This window comes from Melopsittacus undulatus, chromosome 5, assembly GCF_012275295.1.
Source record: "Melopsittacus undulatus isolate bMelUnd1 chromosome 5, bMelUnd1.mat.Z, whole genome shotgun sequence".
In the NCBI taxonomy this organism is placed as follows: domain Eukaryota; kingdom Metazoa; phylum Chordata; class Aves; order Psittaciformes; family Psittaculidae; genus Melopsittacus; species Melopsittacus undulatus.
In genome coordinates, this window is record NC_047531.1 from 26,482,963 (window position 1) to 26,503,185 (window position 20,223).

Here is a 20,223-nt window from a genome sequence, read left to right on the forward strand (position 1 = left end):
CTGCATAAGCAAGAGAATTAAAACAAAGTCCTGCATTATCTTGGGGTTTTTTTGTCTACATAATAGAAACCAACAATTATCTTACTCTGTTGGTAATAAGCAATTCCCAAAGGTGATTTTTAACCTAATTTTTAGCCATTTATATACTTCACAATTAAATAAATACAGAATAGAAAAGCCATACACAATGACTTCAGTCTCACTTAATACTTTGTTCTGTAACTCAAGATGGATTTTCAGAAGAAGCTATCTGACCCCATTGTCATGACTGCAAAGTGTTTATGTCACTGCAAATATTTTATATTAAGCTGTCTGTCTCAGAGTTAAGAAATTTTGTCATGAGGCAACACAATACGAAGTTTCTTCACACACTTTGAGCACTGAAATTTGAGGAAGTGGTTATTGAGTTCATCAAATGTTGAACCGTTAGCTTCTCTAGAGACCCACTGCTATCAGGTTTTTATAATACACCCCTGGAGTTACTAGATTCCATGTAATTCCAACAACTTTTGATGCAAACTGACTCCTGATGAGGATTACAAGTGTTATTCAGACATCTTCTCTGACCGATCCTTGCTGTCAGAGCACCTGGAAATTTTACCTTCCCAATAAACTTCCAAAGATGTTTGCATAAACACATGCATCGCCACCAGCAGAAGGAAGATGAGCACACACGGTTGGGCAAGAGAAAGCTAAGCTACTTTCAGCAGCAGCACCTTGTTAGACATGGCATAAGGCTGTAGTTCAACTAGACGGTGGGGTCACTCAGCTGCTAGGGTAGCTCATCAAACTGATGGAGCCAGAAGAAAACCTCCTTTCATCCTCTCCCACAAGAAGCAGATTTCAGGGCTCAGGGAGCGCGGTGGAGTTTAAAACAGCCTATTAGAGATGCTGTTCAAAGTGTTGAATTAACACAGCTAAACAGACAACAGCCTTCAGCTAAATCTTGAAGGAAGAGGGTGTCCTACACCAGTTTTGTGACTAGCAGATTTGGGATATGGATCCACACTCCAGTACACTGGTAAGATTTGCACCTCATCTACATTACCAGAAACTCATATACATATATTAGGGGGAACACTGTCAGAATAAGCTGCTTCAGTTCCCCTCCAGACCTCACTCAGAGTTGTGACCACAGAACCTCAATCAGTTGTCTGAAGCATTGTGCCATTTTAGAAGCTCCAGGAATCTTTCTGAGGTCTCTATTGCTTGTAGTCAAGAAAAGTATTGCTTCTTTGAGTGTTAGTTTTCACATGCTGCCTAACAATGTCCTTTGACCACTTGGACTATGAACGTCTTTATTTCTAGGGAAGCAGTTGGGCAGGTCCGAGAGCAGCACAGTACCTGCGCCTTCTGAGCCACATCTAGAACAAGCTGAAACTTTTCAGACACGGTCAGGTCCTCTTTTGGGGGTTCCTTGGGCAAGAAAGAGACAAATCCATTAATTTTAAGCTCAGCTGAAACTGGTATTTTACAAAACTCCTCATGAATAGAAACCCCTCAACACTCTTGGCAATAAGTCTTCTCACTTTAAACAGTCTCCCTTGTTTCAAATCTACTGTTTATGTCTTTCATTGCTGGTTATCTTTAGTTCTCAATGCTTTTCCTCCATGGTACATACAAACATATTAATAGAAGGCTGTGAGACACAGTAAAACTTTCAAACAGCACCATTACAATGGCACTCAGTCTATGATCACAGACTTATAGGCCCATTAGCATGACCAGAGAAGGCTACGGATCCTCTTGAGTTCCATCACACTCAAGGACAAAAAGGTGATCAGGCCCAGTCAGCACAGGTTTATGAAAGGCAGGTCCTGCTTGACTAACCTCATCTTCTGTGACAAGATGACCTGCTTAGCAGATGAGGAAAGGCTGTGGATGTTGTTTACCTAGACTTTAGTGAAGCCTTTGACACTGTTTCCCACAGCATTCCCCAGGAGAAACTGGCTGCTAATGGCTTGGACAGTTATATTTTTTGCTGGGTGGATGGCCAAAGCCCAGCATGGTGGTGAATGGAAGTGGATGGTCACAAGTTCTGTTTAATATCCGTATCAGTGATCTGGATGAGGGGATCCAGTGCACCCTCAGTATGTTTGCAGATGACACCAAGTTGGATGGGAGTGTTGATCTGCTGGAGCATAGGAAGGGTCTAGGGAGGGAATCTGGACAAGCTGAATCAATGGGCCGAGGCCAGTTGCATGAGGTTCAACAAGGCAAAGTGCTGGGTCCTGCATTTGAGCCTCAACAATCCCCAGCAATACAACAGGATTGGGGAAGAGTGACTGGAAAGCTGCTCAGTGAGAAGGACCTGGGGGTGCTGGTCAACAGCCACATAAACATGAACCAGCTTGTGCCCAAGTGGGCATCCTGGCCTGTATCAGCACCAGTGTGACCAGCAGGGCCAGGGCAGTAATCATCCCCCTGCACTGGGCACTGGTGAGGCCGCATCTCAAATTCTGCATTCAGTTCTGTGCCCCTCACTACAGGATAGACATTGAGGTGCTGGAGCAAGTCCAGAGAAGGGCAACAAAGCTGGTGAAGGGTCTGAAGCACAAGTGTGATGAGGAATGGCTGAGGGAACTTGAAGGTGTTTAGTCTGGAGAAGAGAAGGGACCCTATCCCTCTCTACAACTACCTAAAATAAGATTGTAGCAAGGTGTGTGTCAGTCTCTTCTCCAAGTAACAAGTGACAAGACAAGAGGAAGTGGCTTCAAGTTGCACCAGGGGAAGTTTAGATTGAATTTTAGGCAAAATTTCTTCACAGAAAGGGTTGTCAGGCATTGGAAACTGCCCAGGGAAGCGGGTGATTTGCCATCCCTGAAGGTATTTAAAAGGTGTGTAGATGTTCCACTTAGCAACATTGTTTAGTGATGGACTTGACAGTGTTAGGTTAAGGGTTGGACTTGATTGATCTTACAGGTCTTTTCCAAGCTAAGTGATTCTATGATTCTACAATTAAACTAGTACAGAAATACCATTATTGTTAGAAGCTCTACATCTAGAACTCATTGAAGTTATTACCTTTTTAGAGTAACAAAATTATCCTGGAAGCAAGGCCTAAGTCTTAGCAAAAGGTTTGAAATTTAAAGAGCTCCATCTTAGGTTAGCACTTAAAACCCTTCCTGGTTAAAGTAGGGTATATGCAAACATTAACTTCAAAACGTTACAAAGAAAAGAGAATGCTAGGTTTCTTGAAGATCCCACAGGATCTAACTTGTCCCAGGCTGGCATATTAACACTGATTCCAGAAATGTGTTTCAAGTTTAGTGTGAAACACCCAAACCTAAGAGTTGCTGTTAGTTAAGATTTCTAAATTGCAAGAGAAAGAAAAAGAATACAATGTCTTTCTTTGCACCCTGCTCTTTCCTTTCATAGATACCCACATAAACACAGAGAAAGGTTTTAAAGGTGCATCTTTTAACAGAGACATATAGGACAAGCTGATCAAATACCTACCATGGGTTCAGAAATTTCAGGCACAATGCTCCACTGTATTCTCCAACCCCTAGAAGTTATGGAAATAGTTAAAAGAAAGCAAGTACTTCTCCTCCACCTGCCAACATGGATTATTCATAAGAAGTTAAAAAGTAGTTTTCTGCAGTAAGTACTTATGACTTAAAAAAAATAAGGAAATAATCCCCAAATTAATGAAGAACCAACAACATAACCAAAGCACAACTGGCCAACCACAGACAGCTTTAAAGGTGTACACGCTAAAGAATTAACTAGGTAGACACTATACAGAATCACCACCTGTGGGTATTACAACAAAAGTGAATGGTGTGCAGACAGTAATTAATTATTAATGTTTTTTCGTTTCTTCTAAAACTACATCAACTTATTCAGGACCTATTTGCTACCAGCAATTTTCAGAGAATAGTGTGTTATAGTGTAAGTATCAGTTAAGGAGTCAGCAAGTTATTCAAAACATGCGCATTAAGGTCCTCTTCATTATGGGGAAAAACAGCATCAGCCTAAATAACATTTTAAGAAGATTGTCTCAGTACAGAAAGAATACATTTTAAAAGAAAGTCTTAATGTTTAATAGAGACTGAACTTACAAATGCAAGATGGTTTGAATAAAGTAGGCCAAGATCAACTAAAAAAGGCAAAACTGCTATTTTAGGCGTAGGTGAAAATTCTCTCCATGGAAAAGCAGCAAGTTTCAATAATTTAGGTGATATTCTCCAACTAACTCTGAATGCTGCAAAATGTTGTTTTAGAGCTTTAGCATGCTGAGGGATTTGTTTGAGAACATGTAGCATCATTTATGATGACCCAAGTCAGAGGATACAAAAATAATTCCTTATAAAAGTCAAAAATTACAGAAATTGAGCAATTAAATTAAGAATATTAGAGTCTGACTTTACTTTGCTAGACTGAACTCACAATAGAAAAGCTAACGGTTCACAACTCAATGGAAGAACAATGAAACATCTTTCAAGCAAAGCATTACAGACAATAATCCAGTACTTAAGTAAATACCTGGCTATGAGGTAATTTAGGGACAACCTCAAAATTGCTAAAAATAAGAACATAGGAATGGCCCAGCCATGCCATACAGCATTCATGTAAATCTGCAGATTAAGAAACAAATAAAAAAAAGAAGAGAAACACAGATTACAAACTGGAGCACAGTGAGTTGCACGAAATACCATTCCCCAGTGGACTGCTGCATTCAGAATCACGCAATTCAAATCACAAAAATTAATACATTTTAGCCACCCCATGACGGACAACAGCACTGCATTTGTGTAAAGTCAAAACCCAACTCTCCAGAGATGACACTTAACTAGTTCTCAGCTGCTTGAGAGAATTCCTGAATACTTCCAACACTACAAATACATGAAGCGATAAGGGATAAAAGGTAAATCTTAAAGTCTGTGAGCCTGCTACATAACCACAACATAGTCTAACCTCACCTATGGCAGCTGAAGCAATGGAACAGAAGAAGGGTTATAGCAGCTAGCCCCATACAGGGCAACAGGATAAATGCTCACTCTGTTATATCAGGTCAATTAAACTCCAAACTTTTTACCAAGCTTAGAAAGACTGCAGGAAAATAAGTTTCACTTTACCTGACAAGCACAAAGTGCCTCAAAAGGCATTCTGTTCCCTTCCCAGCTTCTGAAAATACAGAGACTACAGCCTCCCTGCTAAGACTGTTTTTACTGATAACCCCGATGTGAAGCATTCTCCTGGCTCCAACATCCCAGAACTTTCCAAAGAGCAGCTGAAGTTCCTTCTTTCAGCTTCTATCTGAAGAATGGGTTTGCCAGGAGAGGTGAAAAAACCCAGGAGATTAGGAGAAGGGACAGACACAGGGCACCAGGAGGGGGAGGTCTCCTCCTCAATATTCCTTCAGCTGCACTGTGCAAAGTAGCATTGAATAAGGGTCTGTAACTTACACAGAGGGATCATTTAATAAAAAAGTGTGTGCCATTTTCACCAGGCAGGTTCATTCAGCTACAACTACTGGTAATTTCTTTGGTATCAAAATGTTTCATATACACCATGACCAAAATAATTTAGATCATTAATTAACAGTTAGAATAAAAACAAATTTAAACTCCACTAAATAGTTACATCACTGTGGCCCACAAACCTCCTTAAGCAGCATGGGAATGCTTGAACTTAGCTCACAGACCTGATGTTTGCACATTAAATGATCCTCCAGTCAATGCATTTTGTCTGTCATTAGTATGATCCTAATGAATGGCAAAGAGCACTGACGGAAAATGACAGCTTCTTATCAAACATAGTCACTATCAGCATTTCAGCCCTAGACAGCAAGAGATTCGGCAAAGGCGGAAGTAACCATCACATTACAGGACTGGGAGACAGGAAACAAGAAATGAGAGAACAACACCCAGATGATTCTGAGTTATTTTAACAGTTACAAAACTATGCTACAATAAACCCCGAATCCACAATTTAAGTGTCTTTGAAACATAGCTGAAATGACAGCTGCTGGCATTTTGTACATGAATGAAATTACACTACTTGATTTGCCTTGAAACTGTAGCACAGTCCCTAGTCAGATATGGCAGTTTCAATGAATTTCAGTAAGTGATACATATAAGAAATTCTTACTACTCCTGGAGGAATAGGATAACTTACAATAAAGGCAATAGCAGAAGTGTAGATAGAATACCAGTCTGATAAGGCAGAAAGATTCTTCACAAAATTAGTAACAGGTTTGGCACCTCTCTCTAAACAGAAGCGGAGAAAAACCACAACTGTTAGAATTAGCTGGCAGTGGTTAAATCACTTGTAAATGACAAACAGACAACTTAGAAAATTAATCGGAATAGTCAAGATATGTAATGAAAAAAAAGGCTTATCCAAATTAAGAAAAATGAAACCCAAGAAACCTTTGCTCACATCATCACTGCATGAGAGAGGCGTCACTCCCACACACAGATGCACAAAACCAGCCAGTGACAGAAAAAGGAGCTATTTCTCAGCTCCCTAAAAACCACCTGTCCTTCCTATACTCTGTTCCTCTAAGCTCTTTTACAACTCGGGCAAACTGGCTAGGGGACACATGAAAATAGGAGAGGAGTGCTGCATGAAGACCTTTGCTTTCTGTGCTGGAATACACTGGTTTTGCCTTCCCTGCTGAGAAGAGTGATGACTCCTCTTGCACAAGGATATCCAGAAGCACTCACCCTCATTTGCAGTACAGCTCACAGCTTTGAAAAGCTTTCCTCGAGACAGCCTGTGACTTGCTGTCCTAATTTGTGTGGCTTGAAATTCAGCTACCCTCAATACACTTCCTATAGGAAGTAATTAAACAACTAGGACTAGATTTCCTTGAGCATCATCAGCACAACCAAAGCAGCAAATGAAGTAAATGGAAGGGGCATGCCCACTGGCAGAGGTCACAGACTCAAGACTTGCTTCCACCTGCTCTGCTCCACCACCCTAAACTGAATCTGCAGGGAAGATCCCAATCAACACTTGGAAACTGCTGGTGACAATAAGGTTCTTGAGAGCTCTGGGTGGTTGTGTCAGGCCCCCATGGAGAACAGGGATCTAGATTTTGCAGTTCATCTAGAGGAAGTTAAGAACCACGCAAAGCTAAGCTTAACAGTGCTTTTTATAAAGCTGTTGAATTTATTGCTATTATAAAGGCAATGCATGTGCATCACAGAAAACAGGTCAGACATTCTATCCCAAATGAAACCAGAAGGAATACTAGTATTAGAATAAAGAGAACAAAACTGATCTGACACGGAAATTACAGACCCTTATTTCAACTTCACCCTCCCCCCTACATTAATTTAACAATTTGCAGCACAAATCAGCCACATAGATTTTTTTTTTCAGGCTAGTAACTATTTGCTGAACAGAACTTCTGGAGGGCTTAACTGCTTTGTTTAACCTGCCATCTTGCATCCTCCACTTTCCAAAGTAATTTATCAGCTACCCAAGAGACAGAAATGCAAGATACATTCATGGTATGCATCACCCAGTCCTTCACCTTTGAAAGCATAAGCTCATAGACTAGCAAGTGAACTACAACCAGCTAGGGCATAAGCATATGCACACTAATATTCTTGCCATTGGATAAATACCCCATCCTCATTCGTTACATTTTAATTAACCTTACAATTTTTAGTTCAGAGATACCCTATGTAATTCAAGATTAAAGGCAAGCTTCTACCATTGCTCCTCTAAGTTACTTTGCACTCCAAACACTGTATCAGGTTTCAGAATCATTTCTGCTCATGAATTGGCAGAAGTATTTGAAAACACTGTATTTTAAAATAACTAACAACTATTTTTACTTCCAGAAAATAAAATATTGCTAAGTACTTACTTAACCTTCTCATATTTTCAGTCAACCTGAAAAGCAATGGATAAAAGCAACCCGTTAAATAGGCAAGTAGTGCACAGTTGTGTATATTTGGTATATTGAAATACTGCTTATAGTTATAAATTAGATGTTTGTGCATAAAGTTTCATTCTTGCCTGTTATGAAATGTGGTTTTAGTAACTGAAACAGCCTATCTTGCACCATACCAAAAATTGAAATGTGAAAGCTTTTCAGTCTAACTAAGGCTTTGTCCACAGTTTGAGAGTCATGAGACAGAATCTGGTAAATAATATAACTCTTACCCTACTTCAGACAGCAAATGAACTTTAAATTCCACAGTGTGGCCAAAGCATTCACAAACCTTCTGCAATGGTTCTGAACTTTCAGTTTTATTGCCATATTCAAACCACATACAGGGTTGTGAAACAAAAAAAAAGAGGTCAAAAAAGCCACTTGTAAAGAAGCCAATAATTTCTCGCAATCACATTGAAGATTTACCTTCTAACACTAAGAGGCTCTTCTGTTTCCACTGTATTCTCTTCTGGCTGAAATCTGAAGTCCTCAACATACTCCCCAAATTTGTCACAAAACCACTTCTGGAGTCTCGAACAGACTGTGTGACTACGCTTATCTGTAAGAAAGAAGCACCAAGTATCAGGATAATACTAGACGACATCTTCATTCAAAGCTTGCCCCTGTTTCCACACATCATGCTTTAGTGGGAAGCAGACTTTGTACAGCTTTCCTGTCCTTCACCAACACTGCATGGAAACTCACCGTGCAATTTACTTCTGCCATTGCACAGGAACCCTGCCTGCACAAAACTGGTAAAATAAGATTAAATGGGACTTAGCACAAATGCTCTAAGCACAGCACATGGAGGCATCACATTACCACACGTACAGAGATTACTTAATCCAACAAACGAGAACTTTTAGCAAAAACTGTAAAAACAGTTTCTGGTTAAGAGGTTGCTATAAACAAAAGACTGACATAAATGTCAGCACTCCTATTGTGCTGAAGGGTCACCTTGAGGAAAGCAATGTAAAGCAAAACATTCCTGAGCAGAGAGCAGGGCACCCACCCTGCAGCCACATGAACTTGACAGGAAAAGGAAGTGGAAACTTAAGCAAGATTCTGTAAAAGACTTTTTTATTACCACTTTCCTACCATTTATAGGCTGTAAAGATTGTGTATGTGCATATACACAGAGATATATATGCATCTCTAGATAATGTATATGCCACTTGCTATATATGGAATATACAGTCATGATACTGCCTGGAAAGTCTTATATGGCAAAGTAATGAACTGATCCACACTTTCTGTATGTTAGTTTCAGTGGAAAAATATAACATAAGTATATGGATATAAGGGTAAAGGCCTTAGAGGCAGCACAAATGAGCACAAAACTTTAAACTTGATCTGTAACTCAGAAAATCATTATCTAGAGGGAACAGAGAGACTATTCTTTGGCAACGTAAGTCAATACAGCAATGTCAGGAGGACATTGGTCACAACTATTCAAGGATCAAAGTTTGCACAGAACTCAGTAAGTTTAAGACATGATTAAACAGAGGCATGAAGATTAATCAGCCAACTATAACAGCCAAAATGAGGCTTTTATGCATGTGGGGGAAAAGGACTGGTGCTCAGAAAACAGAATCAAACTATTGCAGTGATACCTATAATACCAAGGAATTTAATGAGAGTTTACAGCTGAGACAACACTTCAATCTGAAACTAAAAACCTGTGAAGTAGCTTCCCAAATGCTAATACTTCCAAAGGAAGAAATTGAGCGTACGAGACAGAAAAAAATGGCAGGTTGTAGTTCACATAACAAAGTACTGATGTTATGGGAATTCAGGAGGAGCAATTCCAAAGTTAATCTGCAGATTTAAAAGCTCAATGAATAGGTGTGGGAAGGAAAGCTCAAGTGTACTGAAAGACTGAGACCTGTTGCCTCAGTTGTTTCAGAAATCACTGTATTATTGAATTCATAACAAGCAGCAGCTTAAAAATGTAGATGACAGCATAGGTGTCCAAAAAAATAGTAACTCTTAAGCTTACTCCTTTTCCAGAATGTCTTGTCTTTTACAAGTAGGAAGCAGTAATACAGTTAATAGCATAAAAGAGCTTTTGCAGCTGAGACCAAAACAGAACATTTTTTCTATGCATTACACCTATTTTCTGGTACCTGAAGGATCAGCAAGGCATGCAAGAGTGATGAAACCAGGCAACAGGTTTCATTAGATTCCTAAAGGCTTTACAATATTGAATAAAGTCCTTGCTCAGGTGTGCAAAGTCAAGTACAAAAAGTAAATGCACAGTCACGTACAGTGAGATAAGAAGCTACTAAAACGGTCTTTCACATCTGGCTTCTTCAGAAGCCTGCTTAAGGACCCAGCACATTTTTCAGCAAGGTTTGATCTTCTAAGGATCAAATGAAAGGGGCAAAAAACCCCAAATGAATCGAACTGCTAGTAGAGATCTGACTAAGATTACCTGTTCCATTGGCTTGTGTCTGTGGCTTTGCAGGTTGCTGAGCTGCTGGCACCTCTTCTGTCCTGAAGTAAAAACAGAAACAATGTGAAGTGCTATAGATGAAGATGATTTTGGTTTACCTGTTAGGTAAAGGGAGCACTGGAACCTCCAGGGTACCCATAGCTGAGATAATACAACCATGACAAGATAAATCCAAGATTCAAAATATCCATGGCACATTGCACTTCAGATCCATGGCAATGCCATCCACTGGAAGGAGAAGTGTGGTTTAAGCATTTCCTGTCACTGACAGCTCAATTTCATCTTACAACTTCTAAATAATTCATTATCAAGTTTGTTGCATTACCCAGGCCTCTATAGCAATGCCTGCCAGGAAAACTCTTCAGAGCCCTGACTTTTCCCACAGTAATAAAGGAAAAGTGATTCTGTATCACAAGCTGATAATCACAGTACTAGAACAAAATCATTTAAAACCTTTCAAAATTAGTCAAGAAAAATATTCTCATCCATTAGAAGGAAACATTTTGGAAACCAAATGCTTTTGAAATTCTGCCCATGTGCACAGCTTCAAATGACATTTGCACTATCCATGGCCTACAACTGCCGACTTGTCTCGAGAATACTTCAGGCTTCAATCCAAAAGTCTTCAGCCATCCACATAGATATCCTACAGACAGATTTTTCTAATGAAGCAGCAGCTTTGACAACGTAAGACCAGCTGCAGCAGGCTCTACTTGACAGGGAGTTGTATGATTGAAAAGATGAAATAGTTTGAAATAGTGTTTTACCAGGCAAATTCATTATCACTCATTTATCAGGCAATACAGATGCTTTCAAACGTTCCCTTCATCTTTTACTCCTCAGGAAGGGAACCAAGCGGGATGCAGGTCAGCAAATGGAGAGTGAGAAGAGGGATCCCACTGTATTGGGCAGACTGCATCAATATAGACAGATATATAGTTCTCTCTCCTGCTGTTCCTCTTGAAAGTACATTAGGGAAAGATCTTGTTATACCATCTGCATACAGAAAAGACCATTGCTAATGTGTGCCATCTCGACACCAACATACATCAATAAGTATGATGGAGAAACTACAGAACTAATTACCTCCCTTCCTAAGCACTCCTCGTATTTAATGAGCTTTCCACATCTTCGCTCATTTCTAAAAGAAACAGTTAGAAATAATTTACCAATTTATAAATTATAACTGGACATCTATCCGTGTGGAGAAGCTGAATTCAATAGTTTCTGCTTTAAAGCCATTTGTTTTCACGCCTCTTTGGAACTTTTCCACAGAGCTTCTGTATTTGCAGCAATTCTTTTCAAAAGCCATCTCAAATTACACCAGTTTATGTTTTCTAGCTAAATATTAACTTGTTTCTGTGACATTTTCCCCCAGTTTCTATGTAAACCATGGGTTCCTCACCTAAAACCTCCTCCTTTCCTTGCTCTTTCATCCACACCCTTGCATCTCCTCCATTTCCAGCTCTGACTCTCTCAAGACAGATAGCGATCAACACGATCAAATTTGCACAAACTATTACACAGCAGTGCCTTGTTTTCCTCTACCAGCACATCAGGTGGTTATACCACATAGGTGGGCATTTTCATCAGCAATCTGTCACTGTGTTTCATTGAGGCTGAAGATACATGTAGGTAGAGAGGAGGCAGTTATTCACAAGCAGGTTCACATATCCAGTAGCCAGTGACTCAATCCACTCCAGCAGTGCAAAGGCAGTGGGGTAATCTCACACCTGAATGGTTCCAGTGATGGAGCCAAGATGGGATCCCACCACCACCAGTCATCAGAGCCTGCAGGCTGGATCTTCCTTTGACATGCTGGGGTATATTTTCAGAAGCAGCACAGCACCATTACTCCCCATGTTTCCCATCAATAAAGAGTTGTGGGTAGCAGCCTCACTGGGCTTCATCAGGAGCACATGATGGTTTGGCTTTGGCTCTTCGTGCTTTTTTGTTTCATTTTTTTGGCAATGTCTTATTTGCCATCTGCCTGTTACTCCTTCCCCATGAAGAACCTAACCTTTATGAATCATCAGGTTAATGACAGCTCATTACTGCACCTGTGACCCAGGTTATAATTAGCCATTTCAGACAAATTTGGGCCAGGAAGCTCAGAATTCATAGTCTAGGCTTGAGCACCCACTGGGAAGCTCAGTCCCAAAACCAGGTCATGTTGAGCCAGCCAGTACATCAAGACCACTGACAGAGGGGAAGAATTCTCTTTCCTACAGTTTACAAACCACTTTTGATGCCAGTTAAAAGGCTGGAAAACACAGATGGTCCCCAAAACAATAGAAAAAGCTGTGTTCCTATGCAGGCTTCCTAATCGCAGCCTGCATCAAAATAAACCAAGCTGCATTATTTCCTCTGGGACCACGCTTTCCACCCAGAGAAAGAGTGTGATTGGTAATGCCAAGAGATTCCCCAACCTGTGGCTAGGTTGTGTTTATGCAACTAGAGACTGTGCCTGTTTAAAAGAACAGGCTGATTAAAATAGGTAAGTGCAACCTCAGACAGTAGAGAAGACAAATACTTTCCTGAATCTGGGTTGCATTTGGTCCCCTTAAAAGCAGTTCACAAAGCTGCTAAGCACAAGGTTTGCGTAAGTCACAGCTAGCTGTGGGTGTTGTTGCAAAACTTTTTTGTTGGGGTTTTTTCTTCCCTGTTCATAATTTGTAAAATAAGGCAGCAACAGCCCACGATCCACACAAACAAGCATTGCTCACACAGGCTATTCCAAATCATTTATGTGTTGTTCCACTGGCAAAATGTCATATGCTCCAGCTGTCCTAACAAATACTGGGATGTCCTGAAGCGTGTCTATGGAAAACTCCAACTGAAGCCATTGCGTTTCTGAATGCTCTAACATACAGACAGTAAACACCATGACAAACAAAAACACTAAAACCCCTCTTCTTCCTCTCCTCCCTGCGCACAACTCTATGAAAGAAGCCTATGTACTTCCCTAAAAAATAATTAACAATTCCAGATTATTAGCTCATTATTTTCTCCTTGCTGAACACTTTGCAGCATGTATTTATACAGCTACATACACTGATAAACTTCACAAATACTTCTGAATACCACAACTATTAAAATAATTCTTTCTTCTTACACCACAGCATGGTTTGGTGTTCCCCAGTTCACTTCCGTAAGCAGAAGAGTACATGCAAACATGTTATATACATATCTATTTAAAGATCATATGAAAACTCACCTAATTGAAAAGCAGGGTGAATTTGGTTTTGTTGACATAAGCAGAGACTATTTTCTGTTGTTACTTTGCTTAATAAAATGAAGTTTCCATCAGGTGTAAATTCGGCCGATTATATTTGACTGTGTAAGCAAATACTTTGCCTGCATGTCCTAACAGAAGTATTTCTGAATGCCTACAGTGAAGTGCAAAGAGATATAAAGCAGGGAAGAATTTCACACAATGAAGCATAAGTTAAAGGGAAACCACAGACAACCTGGGTAGAAACTGGAAATTTTTCAAAGTCTTATTTGTGTTGTCACCTTACATATACTTGCCTGCCCCCAAAAGGCTGGAATATTAGTAAGACTACTTAGAAAAAGACTTGCGAAAGGGGATAATTGGCTGTAATCCCCAAGTGCAATACCCAATCTAACAGGGCTAGCGTAACCCTTAGGATATCTAAATGGGAACACAGCACTGATGTGGAAAAGTCATCCCACCTTAATTTAGCAGTGGCATGCCTGCTAAAGATTTGCTGTTGTCCACAGTCCAACAAGGCACAGATATTGACACCAACACTGATAAACTAAGACCTTCAAACTTTTCTCTGTAAAACACATATAACTCACAAGGTGCAGAGAGCCATATTAGACCCTGGGCCATCCTCATTACTCTGACACAGGGCAAAATGATGGGTACCTCCCTGCAGAGGAAGACGGCTCCCTCATCCTTCTCCAGGATGCCAGAAATGATGGGATCATTCTCACCCTTCTCTGTAGGTGATCTAGAGCCCAAGCATACCTGCTCCTGGAAAAAAGCCTTTAGCTCTTTGCCAGTGCTAAAGCATGTGGAATTTGCATCTCAAGCAACTTCTTCAAGGCAGCAAGTCACAGACAAAAAGCGACCATGAAACGGCAGTTTTATCTACCAACAGCAGAAAACAATACTCATTGCTCTGTACTGCTGATATCAAGCTAGCTGATACTCTCAGCTTGGGGATGGGGACAAGTTTGTCCTCTACCACTGTCCCCAGCAGCCCACTCAACTAGGCAACACCAGTTTAGAAACAAAATGGAAGTTATGTGTTCATACAGCCAAGTCAACCAGCATAGGCAGTAAAGATGCACTCCCACGTCTCAGCTGTAAGAGTAACTGTAAAATGTCAAATGCCAAAAATGCCAAAAAAAACCCCAATCCTAGATGAGAGCAGTCCAGATCACCTTCCCAGTGCACAGTCATGGGGCTGGCTTGGGAACAAGAGAACACTGCAGAGACCCTTCTAACCATGCAATGTGGCAGCTCAGGTGAAGCCTGCACACAGACTGACCTTGCAGGAAACTACTGATTTTGGGAAAACATCAATGTGAAACATTAGCTAAAAAAATCCCACTGCACTAGTACTGACGGTAAGAAGGAAGACCTAATTTAACTCCTGTCTAAAGCCTTGTAAACCCACACTGAATATTGAACAAACTCAGCTTCTTCATCTTAAGACAAAACAGTCAAAGAATGGCAACTGAACTGATGAAAGGGATGGCGTACTCTATCAGGAGACATTGGAGAAGCTGAAACTCTTCAGTCTGGAGAGGGGAAGAGTTAAAAACCGACTAAGGGTGGTAAACAAGCTGAATGCTGAACCAAATCTTGTAATTCTGTAACTGTGAGGTACTTCTTGAAACCACTGAGAAATCTGTTAGAAAGAAAGAAAATAAATTGCTGCACTAGAGTGAAGGGTGGGCTTCTAAAACATTGCCTCCATAGCTACCAGATAGCTCCAGCACTTTCAAGAGGAGGTTAAGTAAATTCACGGATAGGAGGTGTGCAAACAGACGTTGAAGTGTAAAGGCAGAAATGTACTTTCTGACACCTCTAAGTACAGTGTTGTGGATGTTTATAAGGAGCGACTAGGGGAACTGCGGTTGTTTGGCCTGAAGAAAAGGAAGCTCGAGGGAGACTTTATGGCTCCTATAGGAGCCTAGTTGGATGTTGGTCTCTTCCCCCAGGTAACAAGCAACCGGACAAGAAGAAATGACTTCAAGTTGCACCAGAGGAGGTTTAGATTAAATATTATGGAAAATTTCTTCACAGAAAGGGGTGTCAAGCACTGCAACAGGCTGCCCGGGGAAGTGGTTGAGTTGCCATCCCTGAAGGTGTTTAAAAGACATGTAGTGTGGCACTTAGGGACACGGTTAGTGATGGACTTGGCAGTTTTGGTTAATGGTTGGACTCAATGTTTGTAAAGGTCTTTCCCAACCTAAACAATTCTATGATTCTATAGCAGTAGGAGGTAAACAGAACACAGAAAGCAACTAAGCTCACATTTCCTGTAACTAGTTCCTATTTCAATTGCTACAGAATACCAGTGAACACAGACTGCTGGTCTGACCAGAAAGGCATTTCTAACTGAGGATGAGCACAGAAGGAAGCAGCAGGCTACGAAGAGTTTGTATGGTACTGGGATACCTCATATCTAAGCAGGAAGTTTTGCCTGTTTGCTCTTGCTTGTCACATCTAAGTAACTGGCAGTGCTTATCATATGCGATTACCAACTCAGTCTGCACTATCTCCTGATGACAGCAGCTGATAGTGAACCACAGATCTTACTGCTCAGCCAACTAATCTCAGCTACTGCTGAGGAAGATAACACAGGCAGCTATGTATGCAAGTGGTGTAAGACCAACAAGGCCATTAAGCAGCTGCTATGGTCTTAAGATCTAAAGCCCATGAAGCTAGGCAAACTAAGGAGAGAACTTCAAATGTTATGCTCTGCATCATCAAGTTGGGTGTCCTCAAGGCTGAAAGGCCTTTGGGGTTTGGGGAGGCATGTTTCCATTTGTCACTGCATTGGCAAGGAAGACTCAGACTCAGTCACTCCCACACTTCTAGGGTTGGGCTGTGGTACTGGGATGTTCTTGCTGCTGCTAGAACAGGACTAACAGGGCCTGGGTAGTCTGGAGATGACACAGGTTTGAAAAGCAAAAGCATAAGCAATGGCATGCAGTAGCACACAGTGCATGCTGATAGCTCCAGGTAGGTGAGATCGCAAACAGAAGACATCAGAAAAGGTGAAATGAAGAATATCCCCACTACAAGAGTGACAGAACACTTCTGTATTTATGGCAGTACGCATGGTGAAGTAACTCGGGTACACGGATGTGTGAGATGTACTTCTACAGAAAAACATGGACAGATTCTCCCTGTGTGAGCTACTCATTTATTTTTAAGAGAGCCTAGACTGGAAACAGGTGCTTTCATCAGAAACCCTCAGAAACAGTCAGATATCTCGAGTGTCTTTCAGCTGTATAGTGAAGATATTTCTCTTACCTTGCTTCATACATTTCTCTTACCTTGCTTTAAGTACTTCATTGACTTTTTGTTCTAGTTCTAATCTCCTCTGCCGTTCCTTTTCTAGCTCCTGCCTTAACATTTCAGCGTTTGTTTCTTCTCTCAGCTTCCTGAGCTCTTCCTCTGTTAATTAAAGGGGAAGAAAAAGATTTCATTACCCTGCAGTATTTCTGTAAGAAAATTAAAATCTAATTGTGACAGCTTAGGTGGGGGCTTTTATCTGTGCTGTATCAAATATGTTCACCAGAAAAACAAGTATTCCAGGGCTAAAAAGGACTTCATAAAAACCACAGCTGTACCATGTACCAAATGTTTAGTTACAACTGTTAAGCAAAGAGAAAAACAACTTTGAAGTTTGCCTTTCAATACGCAATATATCAAAAATAAGCCCTTGAGTAAAAGCTACCTTTTATCTAAACACAGGGTGACATGCCCTTCATTCCCCAAAGAAACAACTGGCAGGAACACTACTGCTAAATCCTGTGGTCATACTAAGGAAAAAAAGAGTATCTGTTTTCTTTCCAGTGTCTATGGGTAGGAAAAAACCAAACCATATATTCACATAGTTATAAGATGCCATATAACCCCCTACCCATCAATTTCTGGAACCCCTGTATTTTTATGTAAGTATGTAATATACATACATACACACATATACACATGCATACACATACATGCTCACACAATTTTTTTTTCATAAGAAGTTAGTCTTAACTATGTATGAGGCTTTTTGTGGCTAATTAGCCTTGCTTCTTTGTCATGATATCCTTGTTCATTTTATTTTACTCTAGAGCTACAATGGGGTCACCATCACTGATTACTTTTCCCAGACAGGCAGACAAGAGACAAGATAAAAAGATTGTGACTCTTTTTTTCTTTAAACAAAAACATTGCTCTACATTTTGGTCTCTGGGCTGGTTTTTAAGCTCAATCTCAATACTAAATACTAGAACAGCAAGTGTATTCCAAGCTTACAGCAAACCAGAACAGAAAATACTCGCTAATTCCAGTATCACCACAGACACAGGGGTTTAGGCTTTACACCATTTTACAAGGTTCGTGTATTATGTTATATCCTCCAGCAACCTCTTCTGTTTCTTTTCACATACTGCCTTGTAAATCTTTGACAATCAGTTGATTTTGATATCTGAGCCTCTCCCGCTCCAATCATATGCATTGCGAGAAGGTCTGAAGCCCTAGAGGAGCTGATAAACTCTCCCTGCTCTGCAGGAGGCCCTTGTGCAGTATCTCTGATCATTTTATCCACTGTGCATGTCAGGAGTTGTAGATCGTCTGTATTCCTGCAGCACTAAGAGGTTTAAAGCACAGAATTAGGAGAGATGGGAAAAAGATGCATGAAGTGATGGGACAACATCACAGTTTCCACTATGAGGGTATAGGCTGAACTCCACCAGACAGAAAGTAGTGCTGTCATCTCCTCTCTGCTAGAAAGAAGAGCTGGAGCTCAGAAACCCAAGCTATCCTCCTGAAACTGAACCTAAAAGTTATTCCCAAATGTAGGGTAGGGAACTTTCACTGTTGCAGCAGGTTTGTCTCTCCTGTAAATAAGTGGAAAGATATGAACATAAGGGCATACCTATATATGGAGCTGTTCCTAATTACGTGTCCACAAGGCATTTTTAATCCAACAAGAAAACTACTTTTATAAGTAGCTTACCCTAGTTCCAAGGGCTCGCCTTGTTCCGGAACAAGAAAATGCACACAGCTGAGGGAAAACATCTGTTGCACTTCAAATGCACTGGCGGTTGTGCAATATGAAGATACCACAGAAAGTTCCAAAGCTTGAAGAGATGTTATCTTCTCAAGGCCATTAATGGAAAAAATTCTCCATTAAGCACTCTTTATACTTTTATGAGGAAGTGACTATGCACTGTGTGTACATAAGAAAACCACAAGTAGTATAAATTAACCTCAATGCCCCTGAAAGTTTACTCAGATCTTCCAGATTCCTTAATTCCAGTTGCTCTGATTGCGCTACATCTTGTTCTACAAAAAAACAAAATAAAACCCCCAGAAACTTGTCCACTAGGACAAGCAGTCCAGAGATTCTTTATGGAAAGAGGCAGAGCTAAAGGGTTCACAATGAATGAGGCAGAATTCCTATAAATCAAAACAAAAACCACACCACCCCATCATTAAGGATTGTTACAGCTTCACATTTCATAGCATTTCCTAGCTCTCACAGACATGACAGCATTCAAATCCACTCAACTACAACTGCTCCAGCCCCTCCAACTCTTTAAGGCAGTGTTTGTTTCTACTCTGGCAGCAGTGTGTTCTGGCACTGTAAAACCTCAGGGTTTGGTTAAATACCTGAAGTTTGCCAAGCAACAGAAACCATGGAGGGGTGGGAGTTTTTCCCTGCTCCCTTGCTCTCTTCCTCGAAATAATCTACAGTTTCACCAAGCTGAACTGAATTTCCAGAGGATATTTCTCCAGCCCTGAGGGGCCCTTCTGCAGAACAAGTGATGTTGGCCACAAAGAGCAGAGGTCATGAACCCCTGAGAAGAACCCATACGAACATTTCACCATGGTATCTATCTACTGTGCTTTACAGATGAGTATCTTCCTTGACAATGAGAATAGAGCGCTCTTGGATTTCTTCTTAAAACAGTCCAAATTCAAACATCCTCCCTCCTCCACACACACACAGAAAGGTAAAACATAAAAGGTCAAGCTTCAGCTCCAAGATTTCCATCATTTCCCTCCCAGGCATATCAATCACAGCTCCCTGTCTCCTGCTGGGCAAGAAACAGTAAAATGTTGTGAGGCTCGGTACATGCCTTAACTGGACATGCAGCTGGTGTGAGCAGACATAAAGGAGACCTGGTTAGAAGGGGAAAACTACTAACAGAAGAAAATGTCTGCTGAAATACTGACAGAGAAAATCCTTGCCAGCCTGGCAATTAGGTCTGGGAACCAGAAGCATCCGTGAGATGTGCAGCACACAGCTGGATACCTAGAAACTGGAGGCATGCTGAGATACCACTGATAAGCACAAACCCAAGGAACTTTAACAGCAACTTATCAACTGAAAAGCTGAAAAATAGTCTGGAAAAAGGAGAAAACATACTCAGAAAGTAAAAACTGGTGACTGCCACTGGCTGTGCTATCTACAACAATAGGAAAACAGTCTGGAAAAATGAAAATTGGTCTGAAAGAACAGAAAACAGTTAACAGCATCTACTGGCTGCTGAAGTGGTGATGTCCTACAGCTCCTTAATCCTCAATGATCTAAAAATGACTTCATTTTTATCCAAAATGAAGCTTCTTTCTCAGAGAATTTCCTGTGATGCATGTACTTATCCT

The 20,223-nt window shown here is 40.7% G+C and overlaps 1 protein-coding gene across 1 annotated transcript in view; it reads right to left on the reverse strand.

The window, feature by feature from the left end:
- The window catches only part of GRAMD4 (GRAM domain containing 4), a 78,712-nt gene that overhangs the window by 12,348 nt on the left and 46,141 nt on the right, over nucleotides 1-20,223 (reverse strand). Inside the window, exons 4-11 of the mRNA XM_034062831.1 lie at nucleotides 16,896-17,016; nucleotides 10,332-10,393; nucleotides 8,324-8,456; nucleotides 7,829-7,854; nucleotides 6,124-6,215; nucleotides 4,489-4,580; nucleotides 3,460-3,508; nucleotides 1,345-1,416 (exon numbers count right to left, since the gene is read on the reverse strand). Of these exons, the coding sequence (XP_033918722.1) occupies nucleotides 1,345-1,416; nucleotides 3,460-3,508; nucleotides 4,489-4,580; nucleotides 6,124-6,215; nucleotides 7,829-7,854; nucleotides 8,324-8,456; nucleotides 10,332-10,393; nucleotides 16,896-17,016 (647 nt within the window). The remainder of the gene's footprint in view (nucleotides 1-1,344; nucleotides 1,417-3,459; nucleotides 3,509-4,488; nucleotides 4,581-6,123; nucleotides 6,216-7,828; nucleotides 7,855-8,323; nucleotides 8,457-10,331; nucleotides 10,394-16,895; nucleotides 17,017-20,223) is intronic.